Here is a 21,018-nt window from a genome sequence, read left to right as displayed (position 1 = left end):
GTATCTCTTCAAAGTGTTTTTTTTTTTAAAAAGTAGTTAGTGATGACTGAACAGATAAGTTATTCTTTCCGATGGGAAATTGAAAATTATTCTTCTTGCTATTATGAAAGCATGAATAGTTGTCCCAAAAGTCCAGTTTTTACTCCTGCAAATTTTGGCGGAAGCAAATGGTACATGAGATTGTTACCTCCATTTAGAACAGAAGAACCAGATGAAGACATGTTTTTTTGTTATTTGCACAGAAATGACATCGATGCTGGTGATGAGGAAGTATCAATTGATTTCATATTTCGATTAATTGGTGAAAGTGGAAACATAATACGCACTAAAGGTTGTCGTCCTTTCAAGAGAGTAGTATTTAAAAGAAAGAGCTCTATATGGTACCCTTTTCAATGCGGGGAGATAGCTAAAGACAGTTTCACCTGGAACAAGGACATCTTAACCATCCAGTGCCAGATGTACACCACGCAGGAACGACCAAACTTGTAGCCCGAACTAAAATAGAGGTGGATAGAGCCAGTTTTATTTGGCAAATAACCTTACCCGAAAGCAAGCCTTTTTTACTGGATCGAATATTTTCTTTGTCAGAAACATCAATGTACGAAATATCTGCGGCAAATGCTCCAAATGACTTTATAGAATTAAGAGTACGTAAATTAAAAGATGAGTCATCCTCATCTAGACTTTTAAACGGCAAAATATCATTTCTAAACCATGAAGGAGAAAAGATTTTACGGCAAAATGTCCAACATGTGTTCCCTTCTAATGACAAAAATGACGTATGGGTGCTTCCTTCTTTAATCGCCAGAAGAACGATTATAAATGATAAAAATAACCACATCAATGGTGTTGCTTTGTTTTGCGAGTTTTCCGCACCCAATGGTAATGTACTATCCGATATCGTCAGCATAAGCGATCCTAATTCAATGAATTTGAGTAATGTTCTAACTATGAGAGACGATCTCGTAAAAATGTTTGCAGAACTGGAACATTCTGATGTGGAGCTAAGAGCTGATAACATGAGCTTACCTGCGCATAAATTTCGTCTCTCAGCTCGATCACCAGTGTTTCGCGTCATGTTCCACCACCAGGACATGCTCGAAAATCAATCTAATGTCGTGGAAATCTCAGACGTTGATCCCAAGACATTGAAATCTTTCCTGGAATTCTTGTATACAGGATCAGTGGATATTATTGATGACGAAAGTGCTTTAGAATTGCTGATAATTGCCGATAAGTATCAAGTTTTTTCTTTAATAGATACATGTTCTAAGTTTGCTCTATCAGCTCTGTCTTTGGAAAATGCGTGCAAAATCCTGTATTTATCTGATCTATTGAATCTCAAGCTTCTCAGATACAATGCAGTAGATTTCGTAGTAAAACATTTCAATGAAATCTCTAAATCCTGTGATTGGTCTGAATATATTGAGAAGAATCCATCTTTTGTATTAGAAATACTTTCACATCTGTTGAATGATTTGAAAATTGCTCCAAGGAAAATATGAAGTAAATTGAACTTTGTATTTGTGTACTTATCGAAATAATAATGAATAAATCCTAGTATCAGCAGCATAAACTGTTAATTCCATTTATTTTATATTAACAAAGTGTTAATGTATTTCATTTAGGATGTTTCGAATCTACTCTTAATTTTCGATATGGCAGTATATGTAACAAGTACCGTAGCTGCTCATAAATCTGCATGCTCCTATGTTTTGCAAACCTTAATCATTTTATCAGTTTTTTTAATTGAATTTTTGTAGTTTAAATACTTCACAATTTTACATTTTGTGGGAAATCTACTTAGTTTTATATATATATATATATATATATATATATATATATATATATATATATATATATATATATATATATATATATATATATATATATATATATATATAAATAATTAAGCTTTGCGGGAAATTTTTCGTTAGCTTTAAATATTGATTATTTACAAATTGTTGTAGACAATTTATTGTTCCTTCACGAGATATTCATTTCAACATCTCGTGCTTGAGTAGATTGCCAATCAAAAGTCGCAAGACAGGGAGAGAGATAACATATGTCCAGATATAAATGTTAAGCATTCCATGTGAACATTTTAAAAGTGAAAGAAAAGAAAAAATTATAAATAGGTATCCCTATTTGAATTGTCATCCAACTTTTCGACAAGTAAAATTACTTCACATTTATTTCCCGGTTGGGTGAGTGGAGCTTCTAAAAGAAAAAATATATAGATGAGTGATTAAAACAGTGTTTTAATATGGGTCCTTGTTAAAGTTTCAATGTTTTGTTATGAGTCTTGGCAAAATAAGAGATAATGCATTTGTGTAACAAAAAATTAGGCATCTAAGCTCGAAAATACTAAATTGATTGCGATATTTCCTTGTAATAAAATGGGGATTATGCTCTTTATGGGTACCCACAAGGGCGGGGTGGTTCAAAGGGTAATTCACCTGTACTCCCTTGAAATACGATAAATTAAAAATTGTTTTTCCTATATTATTTTCACTATATATATATATATATATATATATATATATATATATATATATATATATATATATATATATATATATATATATATATATTTATATATATATTTATATATATATATGGGCATATCTCTAAAACTTTTAACTTTTGATAATAAAAAAATAATAAGCACACTATTTTTACACCACCAGAATTGTTTGAAAATTTATAAAATATCAGAAAATAATCGTGAACATTTTATATTACGTCTGATTACGGTCTTGACCTCACTGTAACCTCACCGAATGACAGTTCGTGATAAATTCGATTAATTTATAATTACTGCAAATAAAAATATTTATCTATAATAATGATACAAGTTAGTTCTACTTTAAATAAGCTTTTCGAATATCACTAACATGAAACTCGCAGAATTCGATTGTATACCTTTTTTTTTTCAATTTTCAAATGTTATGGTTTGACGTGCCAAAATTTGGCGACAAACTTTAAGTGTTTACAAACGTCAATATTCACGAAAAATATCATCCAAGAAAATATGATAGTACAGTTGAACTACTAAATTATGTTTTTAGTGATTTTCAGTTTTTTTTTAAATGGAATACATATTGAAAAAATTAAAATAAAAAATATGTTAAACACTCTAAGCGACACTCATGAAAAGTTGTCAAATGTAGGATTGAAGTAAGAAATGAAACTCAAAAGCAAGTTACTCGCGATCAAAACTGTATGTATCTCAAGGTTAGTAATGTATAGTTATTCCTGTAATTTTATTAGAATTAATTTTTACTTATTATGTTATATATTTATAAGAAAAGTTTGAAGACATATAGGTTAATGATTCCTGAGATTCGCCCATATATATCTTTCTTTTACGATTTTCAAAAATGTTCTCTGGCTTCCTCTCTATGGGAAATATGTGAAAATTTTTGGGTGAGCCCTCGATGCTTCGTTCTTTTGGAAATGATCATCATGATCATTTCAATTTATATTCTGATGATGCAATCATAAAATACACTTGCACTTTTAATCTTAATGGCAACTAATATTGAAATTCGATTTATAAGTATTAATGGTTAACGGTTACAAGTAATTACGATTTCGTCTCAATCATAATTGAAATTGCAAATTCGATTACGGGCAATTATAGTTAAATGCAATAAAATTGCTCGTATAAGTAAGTATAATTACATGTAATTATTATTATAAGTAATAATGGTTACGTGTAATCTTGACTTCACGCTTTTTAATTGCTGTCATAAATAAAATTTTGTGTAATTGTTAGGGTGTTGATACCTGCTATTGTCTAAATAGTGTAATGCCATATTCGGCAGTTTAGCATATTGTAATAAATTAGGAAAATTCAACTGTCTATTCAAAACTATCTTGTTTGTAGAAAATTAGTTTTCAGCATCACAAGGATTGAAGTATCATATAAATATATATATATATATATATATATATATATATATATATATATATATATATATATATATATATATATATATATATATATATATATTTCAAAATCTTCATCTTGATTGCATCTACATGTAACAGTGATTTATCATACTAAGCTAGCTTTTACTTTTTAAAAAGCGGTGGATTTATAAGCAAATCAACACTTATATAAAAAATGTTTCAAAGTTGAACTTTAAAAATGCACTTAAAGTTAAAAAAATTACTACTTTCTTAGCTTATTTTTAAATAATTTACATTTGACATTTTGATTAAACATGAGCTACCTATTGTAATTAATAGAAGGGCTGAAAATATTAACGTACTTGCGTGATTAGCAAATTTAAAGATTCAACATGGTTTAAAAATTTCCTTAGATTAAATGAAGATTAACATTTCATAATTTTTCTTTTCATTAACAATGTTCATCTGGATTCTTTTACATTCCCTTGCTCCGTTCATAATTTTGTAACTCTCACCCTTCATTGTCCTTAAAGGTGTGTTTAAATATTACGTAAGAATATAACGAGATAAAGATGGTTTGTCCTTTGCCTATTTTTGCTTACAAGGCGGGGGATGGCAATGCTTACGTAAAAAATTATAAACTTCACTTATTTTTTAAAATTGTCTTAAGTAGCAAAGTAAGAAACGTAAAAAAAAATACTCATGGAAAAGTTTTAAACATAGAATAAGACTTCAATCCGGAGTTGAGAAAACTGGGAAAAATTTCTTCTAAGAGTCTTAAAGATCAAGAGTAAGATATTCCTTAAATATCAAAATTTTATGAAATTAATTAGAATGGCTACTTTGTTTTATACAAAGCTACGCCGATTTATTTGTTTTCCTAAATCACAAAATTAGATTACTCAAAAACCTGTGATTGTTTATTTTTGCTAACAAAGGAGGAGTTCAAAATTACTTACGTAACATTTGAAGGGTCGTTAAGAAGTGTAATCTAATTTTGTAGCCTTATATTTGGAGGCAGAATGAAATTTGTCATTGATATGTTTCACATACTTCAAAATTTTAGAAAATAGAAAATTCTAATTATTTACACCAGCAAGGAAAAGTTTTTCATTTTTAAGACAATGCGTTTCTAACGTTGGATTTTACAAAATGGTGATAATGATTTCATAAAAGGACGGTTTTAGAATGTTTTTAATGCTGTAATTATTCCGTTCCTTCATATTTAATTTTAAAATACGACTGATTTATTATCCTGTGATTTAATTAGTGAGTAGAATTATTCTATACGAAATTTTATAAAATTAATTAAAACGGGGACTTTGGTTTATGCAAAAATACGCCGTTTTATTTACCCCATGTAGTAATCTAGTTTAAACACAAAACTAGATTACTACAGTATATGTAAAAGTTAAAGCAAAAACTATAAACATGGGAGGAGGTATGAGATTTGCTGTTATAAAGGAAGAGGTCCTTTGAGTCTTAAATGCATTAAAATACTATTTACAACTCCTCATAATATCTAGATAAAACTGGACTATACTTTAATGCTTGTACCGTGGTGACTCAATAGATAGAGTGTTCACTTTCCAATGAGGTGATCCGGGTTCGAAACCCAGCGATGATTGGTCGATACGAATTCAGCACCCGGCTTGCACCGACGACAGTTCTGACGTATAATAACCTCAGAGGTAGAAGAATCATGGGATAGAGACCTCTTACCGTCAGGCTAACCGTGGGAGGTTTTCATTGCTTTCTTCGCAATAAAACACATCGGAGTTGGCGCAAAACGAGAGTATTTAATTCTTTTATATTAGGCCCGTAACATGGTCACCAATTTCGGAGACAAAAAAGCTTGATATTTTGGTAGCCATTTTCTATTTAATGGTAGCTTGATGACAACCGCTAATCTAGAGCTCTTGGTGGTTGATACGAATTTCGCACCCGGCTTGCACCGATAACAGTACTGACGTAATTTACTCTCAAATGGTAGATGGATCATGTGTTAGAATTTCCTTTCTGCCGGACTAACCATGAGAGTTTTCTTGATATTCTTCACCATATAATTCTTATGCAGATTAATTTTATCAAAAAGTCCTCCCCAGGGGCTAGTTTGTCCCAAATGCTTGATTCAGCAGTTCCCTTGTCTTCTGGATTGGGTTCAAAATTACAAGGCTACGGAGTTGAACATAAGCTGTCATAAACCCAAAACATTGGCCGAGCAGTTCAACGACGATATTTTAAACCTTTATTGAGCCAATTTTTTTTTAAGTAATGTCATGCTAAAATATTTTTGCAATTGGGATTGACAAAATTCATTTGGCTTATTACCTAAAATTTGATTTTGAAGTCAGAAGATTAATTTGATTTAACAAGTTTTAATTTGACATGTTTTGGTGTAATTAACGGTGGTTACGGAAGAGATGGTTGTTAAGAAACTCTGTGCTAATAAATTCTACGTTTAAAGCTACCAATTAAATGGATAAAAAATCATCACGCATAACTCTTCTTGACCTAAAGCAAACCTTTGTTTTATGAAAACGGTTCGTTGTTTTTTCTTTTGAAGTTATCAGCAGATTGCGGCATAAATCATAGATAAGGGAGAAAAAATTTTGGTGGGTGGGAAGTATACTCATTGCCTTATAAAGGGTTGATAAGAATTGAAAAATAAACTCTAACATGCAATAAATAAAAAATGCTAAATAATTATAAAATTTTTTTAATGGTAATTATACAAACTATTTAAAATAATAGATGAAGGAAGGAAAAATGAATTTAAAATATTAACATGGTTAAGATCAGCCATTTTTCATCGTGTAAGGGTCGTTTCACCGAATCTCTCTGATGGGCGTGCGTATTGTTATTTGCGTTATTGTATATTTCCAGGTAAATAGAAATAACAGATAATGGATTGTTATACTCTTTGTATTGTGAATCCATCCTTGAATGGATATCTGCAGGACAGTGTAATATACACTTTTGCTTATGAATGTAAACTGACTTTTAGAACATAGATCACACGACCACCCAAGATAAAGAATCTAGGTGGTCTTGTTACTTCGACTGCAATCAAACAATGGATGTGTGGTAGAATTGTAAGAAATACTCTTGTGAGCTCTTTATTAAGGATAGAGCTCGAAATGCGTGTTTAAAAAAATGTGCCGGAAAAAAAAATGGATTACGCTGATTAACTTTCAATCTAATGATTGGATTCTCCCCTCCAGAAGTCCATAGTAATGGGTCACGGGATTAACCTCAAATACGCTAATTATTTATTGCAGACGATATTTTAAGTAACAAAGTGAGACAGAAAAACGTATATTCTCTGAATAATCACATAAACATAAACCGGTAGTTTAGACAGGAGAGAGGTCCAAAGTTTGGTCCCCTCAATGTTATTTTATTCATTTAAATTTTCTTTTCGTATTTCGTTACATCTCGAGAACTTTTTTAAGCAAATTGAAAAAATTTTGTAAACAATTATAAAATTCGTTTATCTACAATCACATGTAAATAATAACTTTTATTAAATACATATAATTTTTGATTCTTTTATTTAATAACAGTTAGAAAAATATTCAATAGAAAGGTATAAATATTTTTTCTTCACAATATTTTAAAGCATGCAGATTTAAATGGTAAATTGCAGACTTTGAAGGAAATCGGTTGAATATTTTTTAGAGAAATCAAAATTTAAAAAAGTTCTACATTTAAAATTCGATTTCCCACGAACTATTTGACCGATTTCGCTCACATTTTATATATTATCATGTAAAACTCATTCTTTAGAATAATGTAAGAAAATTGTTGAATTGCAATTCAAATTTGTTTCGACTACTATTAAATAAAATAATAAAAAATATATACAAAAAATTATTTTTTGCATGAAACTACCATTGGATATACGGATTTTATAATTGAGTGCAAAATTTTGTGATTCGCTTGTTCAAGCTTAGAGGACCATCTTTTCCCGATTGCAATTAATATTTTGTATGTCAACAATCCGATATTTATGTCTAATTTCGTAAAGTGTAAAATATCGTCTGCATCAATTAGTTAGCAAATATGAAGCAACTCCTTCGAACCATATTGAATTTTAGAAATCCGAGGTCCGTTTATTATCAGTATTATTATTGAGCTCTGTACATAGAAAATGCACATTATAAAATGGTCAATGATATTTGTTTTCAAAATTAAAATGTATTATCTAAAGCTATAAGGATTATATTGAAAGTAAAGTTATCTTTTACAAAAACCGAAAGCAGCTGTTTTATTCCCAAACTTAAGGTATACGTACTTGAATGGATTTCAAATTTGATGCATTTTTGGAGTCAGACAAAAGAATTTTTCTTTTAAAATTAAATAGATTTGGATGTTTGTGGTTTTCGAAAATGCGTATTAAGTTATTATATGTAATAATAAAGGAATTTGTCAAGCGCCTTATTTTCTATACATTTTTGGCAAAGAACAATCCTCGAAAACACACTGTCATAAAAAGTTCTTTTTTTTTAGTTTACTAATTTCTAATGTGCAAAATAACTTCAAAACACTTATTCATTTTAAAAAGTGCATTTTATAATAAATCTAGAAGATGTGTGTATACTTAATTGTATATCGGATATAATCTAATCTAATAACCCACTTATATGAATAAAATTTAATGGAACCAAATCATTTTATATGAAACTATATTAAATTTCCTCGTTTAAATGGATATTTGTTGTTTTCAGTCCTCGCTTAATTACATAAAGAAGAGGTACTGAAATGAAAAAAAAAGTAAAAAAAATTAAGAAATTCTTTCACCAGCTAGAATGAAACAACAGGTAATCACTTCAAAAGGGACTTCCTGTTCATTTGTTGCTCTGAACAGGTGTTAGGAGTATAGCTTAAGAATTAATCAAATTTTGCTGACAGTTCATCTTGCTGGCATTGGGGTGAATGAGGGGTTTCTATCCCTCTTTGATTTACTTCACTCATACATAATTTAGAAAGCTGAAAGGTACACAATGATTTTGTTTCGCCTTGAAGACTTATGAGCAATGGTCCCCTCCTGGTGTGCTATTAGCTTTGATAAGAAAAAGTTTCAAAAACCTAACACACTAGTCTACAGTGTGTCTTTCTCTAAAGTAGAATAATCAATTCTCACTCCAGTGAATACAAGATGACTGTGAAAAGGAATGATTTTATATAATCGTAAAAGAAAAAAAATAGAGAAGTTTTGAAGAAACGAATATCAAAAATCCCTTACTGAAATGGCAAATTATTTTGAAATTTCTAGAGTAGCGAGGATATATAAATAAATAAGTAAAAATTTGAAGTCTTGGAAGGAATACGCAAGCCCTGAAAGTCCCTGATAAAAAATAAGAAAGGGAAACTCGAAATTCGATAAATCGACGAATTAAACGGGTATAAAGTTAGTCTTTAAACACAAATTTTTTTGAAAAGAACAAAATAATATCATCGTACCTGTAATATTTTTTTCGTTAGCAAATATTTATTTTCATAAAACTTTAAATGACACTTCTATTTCATACTGACACAGACAGTTTAAATTGTAATTATTTATTGATCATAAAATTGAATTTGTGACAAAGCACTATACTATGCATTAGACCCCATTAAAAATTTGTAAAAATTAAGTATTTAAGATTGAATAAAGCACTCCACCTTTAATCGAATAACGCTGTATTAATATTGGATGCAAATGGTATTCTTTTAAGCGGGGTCCATTGTATTTCCTGATTTATATTAATTGTTTTGTGTTGTCCAAGTGAAGTGTCCTGTCTGTTACTGTCAGAGCTGTTACTTATGATAATCATTTGTAGATGATACCACTTTTGATATTATTTTCATGATTCCGTAAGTGGCAATATTCACTTTAAAAACAATCTTTGGCTGAAAGATTGATTTTGAAAATCTTTGAATTCTGAAAAAGGTTAAAAAAATTTTTTATGTTGTCCAGCCAATTACCAAATTTTTAAAGTCAATAACCGTAACTTTATTAAGTGGTGCATGACATACACAAAGTGAGTCTGTAAACCATATTCGATCCAAAGAATATACGTAGGATACAAAGAATACAAAGAATATACGTAGGATACAAAGAATACAAAGAATATACTTAGGATACTAAGAATATATAAAGGATGCAAAGAATGTACATAGGATGCAAGGAATATACATAGGATGCAACGAATATACTTAGGATACAAATAATATACATTTTTATATTCAATATTTGAGTCTTCCATGATAAACCAGAAAAAATTTACACGTGGTGGTAAAAAATAAATAAATTATAATTTTGTAAAATTGTCTGGTCTGTTACCTATTGACGTATTTTTTAGTTTATTGATGATTTATGAGATCCCTACAAGTCTAACTTGTAAATCAATTTTGATGCTGACTATTAAAGCGTGTTTAAGAACACAAGAATATATGTTAATTATAAACAATGATCAGTTCTAAATTTAATTTTTAAAACGTCAGTTTCCAAAAATGCCTAAAATTTGAAAAAGGTAAGGAAGGAAATTGGTGATAGAAATTAAGTTTCACAAAAATACATTGGCGCAGCCAAGGATCTATTTTCCCGACTAACCACCTCAAAATCATCACCAATAGTCAGTACCAATAATAATTGAACGTTCGCCTTCCAATGGGGCGAACCGGGTTCAAATCCCAGCTATGGCTGGCGGATACGAATTCCGATCCAGGCTCGCAAAAGACCACAGTGCTGACTTAAAATATTCTCAGTGGTAGACGGATCATGGGTTACAGTCTTTTTCTAGTCAGGCTAACAGTGGAGGTTTTCATGGTTTAGTGGTTAGTTCCATCAAAACGTTCTCCGTAAAGGCAAATTTGTCCGAATACCTTAACCACGGGTTCCCTTGTCTTCTGGATTGGGTTCAAAAATACAAGGCTGCGGAATTGAACATGATTAGTATTTTGATAATATTTAATATGAGGGATGAAATTTATTCAATTATCGTTTTATCGCAGTATTGGACTTAAAATTATAAGTTTTATTATATTTAACAGTTGAATTCGCAGACGTAGAGTGGACCAGTTCTAAATTTGTTTTAGCTGAAAGCGAATCAAGTATACTGAATTATAGTTTTCAAAAAAGAACTTATAAACGTTGAAAAGGGTAATCTTAACTCATTATTCTATGATTTGATCTTTTTATATTGAACGGCTCAATGAGAAATGATAATGCAGTTTCTTTTTTTTATAAATGTGGAATTTTTTTTATAAATGTGGATCCCTTATAATGTGACCAATATAGTGTTTTTGTAAGAAATATTATTTTTTAAAAAAATATTTGAATTCTTTTTTATTGTTATTTTTCTTAAATAACCGAAATATCAAGTAAATGATGGTTTGTTGTTTGGATATAATTATATAATGACAGGTTTTAAAATCATCATTGGTTTAAAAACTTAAAACTCTCGGAACCCATTTTATCGTTCAAGGGAAACCCAGAGTCCCGCGGAACACCATTTGGGAACAGAAGATCTAAACCCACTCAGAGCCTACTTAATCCAGGCTATATGAGATTTAACTTGGAAAAAGTTGAAAGTGTTCTTATTTCTTGAACATTTGTGTTTTGAGAAGAGAGGCACAAAAGAAATCGGTATTTCGCGATCTAAATTTTTTATGGAAAATATGATTTTCTCGGAAAATATATTTTTCACACAACTTTTTTAATTCATAAGATAACAACCTACTCACTTATTAAAATTTCCTGAAATACTCAGATATTTGGTTATCTATTCCTGCAATAAAACGTGCTCTGATCTAATGGTATTCTAATCAATCTCTTAACTAAGTTATTGATTGCTTGCGCGATCTTTTTTAGTAATTAATTACTAACTAAAAGAAAGCGGCCAGGAAAATGACAATTTTTATGTGACAAACAAATTATTGACGGAATTTTTTTTTTTCAACAAAGTTTTCTGAAATAATTCCCCCTGTATATATTCTAGAAATAATTAAAGCAGTTGAGATAAAAAAATAGATATAGAAAAATTTATGAACAGTTTTGAAGCTAGTTATTATAGCAAATATTGTTATATTGTGGCATACCAGGAAAATGACATTTTGAGATTCAATTAATTTCTTTAAATATGCAAAACAGTCAATGCTAGCGCAAAGTCATTTAAAAATGCTAATATTAAAAAATAATATTAAATGCTATTTATTAAAAAAACTTGTTGAAAAAAGTTCTTTCAGTAGATCTAGGAGCAAAAATCTGCAAATTGTATTTCGTGAGAATCATCCACTTATATATATATATATATATATATATATATATATATATATATATATATATATATATATATATATACTCTATACCAAAAAAAATCGACGCAATAAGAAGGAGTTGTCCGATTGAAACGAAAATTGGTGGATAGGAAGACAATAGAATAGAAGACAGAGCAATTGAATAATTTATTAACGAGTTACAGTAACAAGTTCAATAAGGTGTTGACCCGCCTCTAGCCTCTAAGCTGCCACACGACGTGGCATAGACCGATAAAGCTCCCGGATGGTCTCTTGCGGTATTTCCTGCCAAATTCGATCCAATTGTCGAACGAGGTCATCAACATTCCGTGCCTGATGCAATCGCCTTCCCATCATATCCCAGATATGCTCGATGGGAGAGAAATCTGGGGATCTGGCAGGGCAAGTAAGAGTTTGACAAGCTTGCAGATAGTTCATAGCAACACGTGCCGTATGTGGTCTGGCATTGTCCCGCTGAAAAACCAACCCAGGGTGCTGCAAAAGGAACGGTAGAAAAACAGGTCTTAGGATGTCGTCGAAATACCGCTGTGCAGTAAGTGTATCTCTAATGACGACCAAAGGGGTCCGGCTGTCAAAGGAAATGGCACCCCAGACCATAATGCTTTGTTCAGGGATGGTGCGGCGTGCAATAGTGAAGTCAGGATCCCCCCTCTGCCTGGTGCGTCTCCAAACACGTCTTCGATGATCGTCAGGACACAGTTGGAAGAGGGATTCGTCGCTAAAGACTATACGTTCCCAGTCGGCATCATTCCAGCCATATCTGTTCAAAACATTCATGCATACAAAATTTCAAAGCAGTCGGAGGATTGCTTCTTGGTGCGTCGATTTTTTTTGTTATAGAGTATATATATATATATATATATATATATATATATATATATATATATATATATATATATATATATATATATATATATATTAAAAAGATTTAAAAAATCGTTAAATTAACTATCGAACAAAAAAAATGTAACTCAAAAGTTTTTTTTTTCCCAAAGAAAGCAGCATTTCAAGTTGTAAGCTTTCGCAAATGGAGTTTTTTTTTGTTTACTAATTAATAAATTAGTAATTTTTTTTAAAAAAGTAGAATGATATATAAGGGAAATTTCCCACGAAATCCTGTCTTATCTCTTTTCACGATGCAATATATGTTTTCTGAACTTTGTCTGCTGATAAATAAAATCAAAACAAAACCAAAGGCTTTCATGACAAAGTGAATATTACAAATGGAACAATAGATGCTTTTCTGAAAACGAAACTTCGATGAGATATTGAGAGATAAGATAACTCAGCTTATGTTATAGTTAAATGATTTCAGTTAGATTTAAATATCTTTCTTTTTGCTTTTCTCACCTTATTCGAAAAGATATAAATTTATTTCATTCGTCTTGCATCAGATTGTTGCACAAAATTCAAAATTATGTCGTGTGAAGAATTTATTGTCACCTGGCTCATCGAGAATTTTTCTTTTTGTAGCCATGAGTATGGAGAAGAAATCGTGAGTCCTTTTTTCCAAATTGATTGTTTTGGAGGAAGCAAGTGGAAACTACACCTGGTACCCAGAGATGTCCCCTATGATACAGAGGTCACGCGATGTTATTTAAGAAGATATGACACAAATGGCGAAATATGGATTGATTATAAAATAGAAATGATTGATCCTAATGGAACGATTTTGGAGACAGTTGAAGGAAAAAATGAACCATTCCATATCTCTTTTAATTCTTCATATTATACTCTGGAAAAAGAACGTGCTGAGCTCGACGAGCTATCCTGGAGTGAAAATCGACTTATGCTACGTTGCCACATGAGAAGTGAAGTTGAATGCCCTCACCCTCCTATAGGATGCGAGATTCGAACCAAGATAGGAACAAAATCACGCAATTTTATTTGGGAAGTAAGTTTGCCACTGGTTGACACAGCGTGGAACGAGTTTTTGATTTTAGAAAATACAAAGCTGAAAGTTGAACTCTCAAAATCAGGTTTAACTTACAAGGATTTAATTGTCATAAAAATCAGCAAAATCGAAAGCGATTCTCCTTTGCAGCGTCAAGTGCGTTGTAAAATAATATTGATCGATGCACTCGAAGCAGTAGTTAAAAGTGAAAGTGGTGAATATTTCTTTAAATCGGACACGACTGATGATGTTTGGGAGTTTAGTCCTTTTTTGACAAGTCTTGACCTAGAAAAATACAGTCACGAGAGCAGGAAAGTGACGTTGAAGTTCGAATTTTGTGTAACTAATGGTAGGCAATTAGAAACGCCTTCGAATTTTCAGTATTCTACCAATACAGACAGTTTATTAACTTTGCAGAATGACATGCGTGAATTATTTTTGAGTAAAAAGCATACAGACGTGGTGTTGAAGTTGGATGAAAGCACAATGCTACGAGCACATAAATCTGTTCTGATTGCTCGATCACCCTACTTCTTGAAAATGTATGACGACCCGGACATGACAGAAAGCAAAAATGGTATTATTACTTTTCCTGAAGACGAAGATACGACGCAGGCCTTATTGGAATATTTGTACACCGGATTTGTTGAAGAAATGGATTGTGATCTCGCAAAAGAACTGATGATGGCTTCAGATAAGTACCAGGTGCCTTCGCTGAAAGATAAATGTGTCACATATTTGATGAGTGCTTTTACAATAGTTAATGTCAGTGAAATTTTTAAATTTGCGGATATGAACAAGCACCAGCAGTTGAAAACTGCTGCACTGGATTACATTGTCAATCACATATCGGAAATAATGCCTTTGACAGAATGGTCAGTGATTGAGGATGAGCAGAAGGTAGAAGTTCTTACCACTGTGGTGCAGAGACTTAATAAGGTCCCCGAAACAACACCAGACCTTTATTTTATCTGAATTAGGAGTACATTAATCTTACTATGCCCTCTGCACAATGTTAAGCTTACAAATAATGAGTCAATTATTTAATTGTATCGAATGTTAAAGTTGAAGATTCAGTTATTATAAAAATGAACAACTAAACATAGATTCTAACAATTCCATCCGTTCAGACAGTTTTTCATGCAATGAAACTTTGGAAGATTTTTGAGGCCATAATATTATTCAAACTTCTTCACTTTCTTATCCTGTAACGGGTACTATTTTATTTTTAACAAAAATTACTATTAATATTTTTCCGTAAGAATAACATTGTTCAATTAGCCAGTTTTAAGCTTATTTTCTTTAAACATTTAATGACATAACATATAAGGAGTAACGGAACAGTGATTAAATAGTGTACATAATATTACAATTTGTAAAAATAATAAAAACAATTGTTATATCACCTTTTTGAAATGTGTTTGAAAATTAAACTGAATTATATGTTATGATAAAAAGTATTGTATTTTTTTGGTTTAAATTTTTATATTAACTTGATTGAAGCTATGGAATAAATGAACGAGATTATTTAATTTAATACTAATTTATCCCTTCCTTAGATGCCAATGTTTAATCCTTTAAATACACGAAATATGTTTGCTTTTAACTATTAAACACGTTGCAAAGATTGTATCGCAAAGTTATAGAGTATATAACTTCTAGTTTTAGTTACTAGAATTTTGCAAGTAATATTCTTTTTTTCGTATCTACTTCTATTTCTTAAAAGTCGTAAGAAAGTCGCCGTATTACTGTTGACACCAATGCTTAATTAATAATGGTAATATATATTAATTGAAATAAAAAAAATAAGTTCTGTGAAGAAAAGCGAAGTCATTAGAGAAAATGTACGCATTTGTTAGGGGAACTGTAGGAAAATCGCCATACTAATATCGACGGAGAAGACGCTTAATTACTTTTGGTAATTTTACTGCTGCTATCACGTTAAATGATGTAGTGACGGATTTTCTGCAGTTTCAGAATATATTTTTCCAGTGATAGCAGTGATAGTGTATTTACTACAGACGTTACTACAGACGATTTTTTTTTCAGTTCGAACATGGATAATTCGAAATACTAAGTAATGTGAACTAGCGTTAATTTCCCATGAATAGTACGTATGGTGTACGGATAGACCAGTTAAGTGGCTTAAGCTACGTTTCCGAAGGTATTCAGGCTACTTAAGAAGCTAAAAAATATTCTCAGGAACACTAAATTTGTTAGAACGTTCATTAACTCTTTGTCGCAAAATTTATATTGAACATATGTTTTATATTTATTCATTATCTTGTATCACTTCAGGTTAAAATAAGTGGAAAATATCATATTTAGCATGTTAATAATTTATAGTTATAAAATAGAGCATGAAACGCCGATGTCTTTTTCTGAGTGAAAGGCACAATCTTTCAGACACAGATCACTCACAGGCAATAATTTTTCAAATTTGTACTTAAATGCAATTCTTTGAGATCGAGAAAATATAGTTATTCATCCTTGGATTTCGTCAATTTACAAAATCAATTATTGTTACATTTTTGAGTAATTTTTGAATAAATTTTTGAATGGGATTTAAGGTTTTTTTTCGAACTAATTTTCTTGGATTTTATATTTTAGTACATATTACAATAATCTAACAGATGTTTTGAGTAACAAATAAACGGCTTTAATAATTAAAAAATACCAAAATATATTTTTGCTTGTAATTAGAGCGTCAGCAATATATATATATATATATATATATATATATATATATATATATATATATATATATATATATACAAGGGTCACCGGTGTTTCATCTGCGTCAAAGAGTTAATTGCGAGTAGAATAATGCATTAACACATATAATCTAGTTTTGTATAAAATGAAATTTATTGACAATCTGCACATCACTATAAATAATTAATTTCTTAATGCAAATACATAGATTGTACATAGGTACATTTCATACAGTTTGTTCAAAAATATTTTGTCAACATTCACCTTCCATTCTGCGATCTTTTTTTGCAAATGTTAATTTAAGTCATCAATTTTCATATCATTTCTGAAAATATAAAAATCAAATATAACATTCATAACAAATAAGAAAGACAAAAAAGTTTTGTCATAGTCTAAGTTTTCTCATTTTTTAATTCCTTAAAAGTATATAATTGTACATAAATTGAATTTGAGACTGCAGAAATAAAATAAGACTCAACATGTTTATAACTAAGAACATATTATACTTTATTTTAGTGGTTCATAAAATCAACATTAGTAATTTATTCAGAAAATTACTAATTAATTTATCTATATAATTACTAATTTTTATTTTTCTAGTAGCACAAATTAAGCAAACCTAAAATTCAATGACATTTTTCGGGGGTGAGGAAATTTTTATCAGCTACTAAATCACTCGAAACTTTATTAAGTATAAAGCTGTCAAAATAACGGGGAAAAGTAGTCAGCGTTTTCTATTTAGTAAAGGAAAGTGATGAAATTCAAATCAGCTCAAAACATTTTTGGCGGGCATACTGACACACTTCAGATGTTTATTTCATTTTTTTATTATCATTATTATTATTTAATTGGTTCATCAGTTTTGCATGGCTGATTAATTTATAACTGCTTTAAATTATCCTCGAAAATTTTTCACAAAGTCTGTGTTCCCTTTTTTTTTCAACAAAAAATTTTTGTAACTGTTATTGACTCATGTAAAAATAAAAAAATTGCAAGAATGTTTTACATGCAATAAAATCGATCGAATCAATGAATCAAAGACTATAAATTTAGGAAAGTGAAATGCCGAGCAGAATCCTATCTTTAGTTAAGAACCACTGCATTAAATGACTCTTCATAGGAGGATGACTGGTTGAGAATAACTGCATTGAGGAGCATTTTAAAATAAGATGGGGATTAAGATCCTTTCACTAATTAAAAACCACTGTATTAAAACATTTCCAAATACGATGGTGTTTAGAATCCTTTTGCTAGTTAAGAACCACTGCATTAAATGACTAATTGTAAAGTATGATAATGATTAAATTCACTTAAGGCCTGGTTTCTTAGGACAGGACGCCATCAGCTGGAAATCAGCGCTGACCTCTGATTGGTCCATTTGTGAGTTTGATACCATACGTCATCGAACGCTCATCTTGAGCTACAATTGCCGTCCAACTCAACTGCAGTTGGATTACAACGTGACGTTAACCACAGAAGCAATGGCGGACAACATCCAACAGCACATTGAAATCAGCCAAGATTTTGATTTTGATATTAAACATTGCTTCTTCATTAAACATAGCACTCTTCATTTAGCTCAGCTATAATGTGTTTTTTCTTGGACAAAGTCATTATTTGTTCTCTAAAACACTGGTCGACAATAACAAAATCAATACAAATTCAAAATAAATATTTGTTTACGTTATTAACGCAAGCGCAATGAGAGATAATGCCTGCGTTGGACCGACTGCTCACGCTGAGCTAACAAAAAAGTATTTTTTGGGCTCAGCTCTACGTCAACTTTCCGCTGACGCCCAGATAAGGCGCTAGTTCTAAGAAACCAGGCCTTGAGCTAACAAACCAGTATTTTGTTGGCGTCAGCGTGACGTTGACGTCCCGTTGACGCCCAGATAAGGCGCTTGTCCTAAGAAACCAGACCTTTAGCTGGTCAGAAACAACTGCATTAAAGGACATAATATAATGATCAGAATCCCTTCACCAGTTAAGAATCACCGCATTAAATGACTTATTGTAAAGTATGATGATGATTAAATTCGCTTAACTGGTCAGAAACAACTGCATTAAAGAACATAATATAATGATCAGAATCCCCTCACCAGTTAAGAATCACGGCATTAAATGACATTTTAAAGTAAGATGATCAGAATATCTTCACTGGTTAGAAACCACAGCATTAAAGAACTTTTCAAAATAAAATGGAGATCAGAATCTCTATACTAAATAGGAATCTCATCATTAAAACATTTCAAGGATGGGGGTACAGAATTCCATCACAGATTAGGAACTACTGCATTAATTGGCATAAGCTGATAGTAAACCCTACCAAAGTTCTTTAAATAGAATGAGAAAACAAAAGGATTGGGACTTACTTATTGGAAGACATTCCGAGTGAAGTAAGCATTTCAGGATTCATTGCTTCGTACTTGGTGGCGTGGAACTGTTTGGCGAAGGCTATAAGGTTGTCTGGAAGGAACCTGGCACTCTCCCTCTTCATGATCATGTACTCACTTGGTGCGAGCCATTTGTGCTCCAGACACTCATCGATGGTCAGTCTTTTGATGGGACTTTGTTTAAAAATGTTCAATAAGAAACGCGTTACTTCGGCTGTAACGTCGGAGTGCAAATGTTCGAAGTGGTATCGAACGAATGTGACATTCGATCTGGTATCTTCATCGTCTCTTCCTCGGAATGGAGAAACACCACTTAACCTGGAGAAAAAATCCAGATATATCTATTTAAAATGCACAGTGAAAAAGATGCTGCACTAAAAATAATAATGGCGACGTAAATGGCTCATTTTTAAATAGGACGCAGTTACATAATTAGTTCCAGTACTACGCTTTAGCGTTGATGATTTAGAGAAGATTATATTTGATATGACGTCCGAATAGTTTAGAAGACAGATGGCATATCAGTAGATACAACAGCGCTATTATTGTTAAAATTTTAAACAGATTCCATTTAATATGCAAATGCTAGTATGTAATTAATTTATTAGTTAAGAAGACGGGTGCCTGATTTGCACGTGGATGGTTTGGAGAATAAAGCTAACGCTTTTGGCACAGTTGGTAATAATTGCTATCCTAAAATATAGCGGGTGGGATCGTATCACATGGATGGCATAGTAAGATTCTTAGTGGTAAAATTGTTTTGACATAAAAATAATGAAAATTTTAATGAATAAAGAAAACGTGAAAAATTAAGAAAATAGAAAGACAAAGCAATACCAATAATTATACTTACTCAATGGCATTTAATGCAAGACATAGGTTTTGAACATGAAACCTAATGCAGGTAATGCTTAGTGTTTATAACAATTTTTTTTCACTTTCATAATGCAGAATTTAAGCTTTAAATATACAGGAAATGTTCAGGTGACCAAAAAAAATAACGTATTTTACATTCAACAAGCAAGTTGAGAGGAATAATTTGACATTATCAAATATGAAATTGATAACAAGTGCCACACATGAAATTAATTAAATTAGTAATTAAATCAACTTTGTAGTGTATGTAGTTAAATGCATAAAAAATCACGTATTATCACGCTTAAAGCTTAAATTTTTCTACTGTACGAAAGGAGATACGCAATGACTAACAAGTACAATAGCTTACAATTCTCATGCGTATGAATAACGTTTTTAGAGGTTTCAGGGACCGGTAATAAATTGCGAACAAAAAAGACTATATTTGAACACCTTATGCCAAAACATATTAAAATAAGCTTATAACTTATATCGATTACTTTGGTTTATATAAGCAGTAACTACTCCAACTTTCGTAAATCTAGCTAAAATATTCATGGAGATATGGACACTTTTATATAAAGCTAATTTTTTTTACCTGACGTTTTCTTACTGTGTAACAAATACATATTTCTTTACAAAAGTATTATTTTAAAATTTGAAAAAATTCGTTAAAAATTGCACAAGATATGGCCATTTAAAATAGCCTTTTTATACAATGCATGCGCAGAAAACATTTTAAAATTGTGAATCGTATTTTGTAACTTATGAACAAAGTCTGATTTAAAAATTTTAAAAAAGTTTCAAGCAATTTTCTAAGTAAATTATGGAAGAGGGCTTCTGAATGATTAGGAGTTTTCCGAGAATTTTATTTTGATTCATTAAAATGACATCGGCATTACAGAGGAGCATCTCTTTTTGAAGTATGTTTTATTTCAC

General features: G+C 30.9%; 2 protein-coding genes across 11 annotated transcripts in view; one reads left to right on the top strand and one right to left on the bottom strand.

Moving 5' to 3' along the window:
* Positions 1–1,584, top strand: part of LOC147814866 (uncharacterized) — a 30,036-nt gene extending 28,452 nt beyond the window's left edge. The window contains exons 2-3 of the mRNA XM_087156521.1: positions 55–351; positions 417–1,584. Coding sequence (XP_087012647.1) covers positions 55–351; positions 417–1,505 — 1,386 coding nt within the window. The 3' untranslated portion in view covers positions 1,506–1,584. The remainder of the gene's footprint in view (positions 1–54; positions 352–416) is intronic.
* A 15,381-nt stretch (positions 1,585–16,965) lies between these two features.
* LOC107442351 (protein Obscurin) overlaps positions 16,966–21,018 on the bottom strand; it is a 281,510-nt gene continuing 277,457 nt past the window's right edge. For all 10 annotated transcript variants that reach the window (XM_087157050.1, XM_087157049.1, XM_087157051.1 and 7 more), the window contains 2 exons: positions 19,204–19,542; positions 16,966–17,156 (listed from right to left, as the gene is read on the bottom strand). In XM_087157050.1, the coding sequence (XP_087013176.1) occupies positions 17,126–17,156; positions 19,204–19,542 (370 nt within the window). In that variant the 3' untranslated portion in view covers positions 16,966–17,125. The remainder of the gene's footprint in view (positions 17,157–19,203; positions 19,543–21,018) is intronic.

This window comes from Parasteatoda tepidariorum, chromosome 2, assembly GCF_982258835.1.
Source record: "Parasteatoda tepidariorum strain Cologne lab strain chromosome 2, Ptep-v5.0, whole genome shotgun sequence".
Taxonomy (NCBI): Eukaryota; Metazoa; Arthropoda; class Arachnida; order Araneae; family Theridiidae; genus Parasteatoda; species Parasteatoda tepidariorum.
The sequence above is the reverse complement of the archived record's forward strand: the minus strand, read 5'-3'. Positions and strand labels throughout refer to the sequence as shown.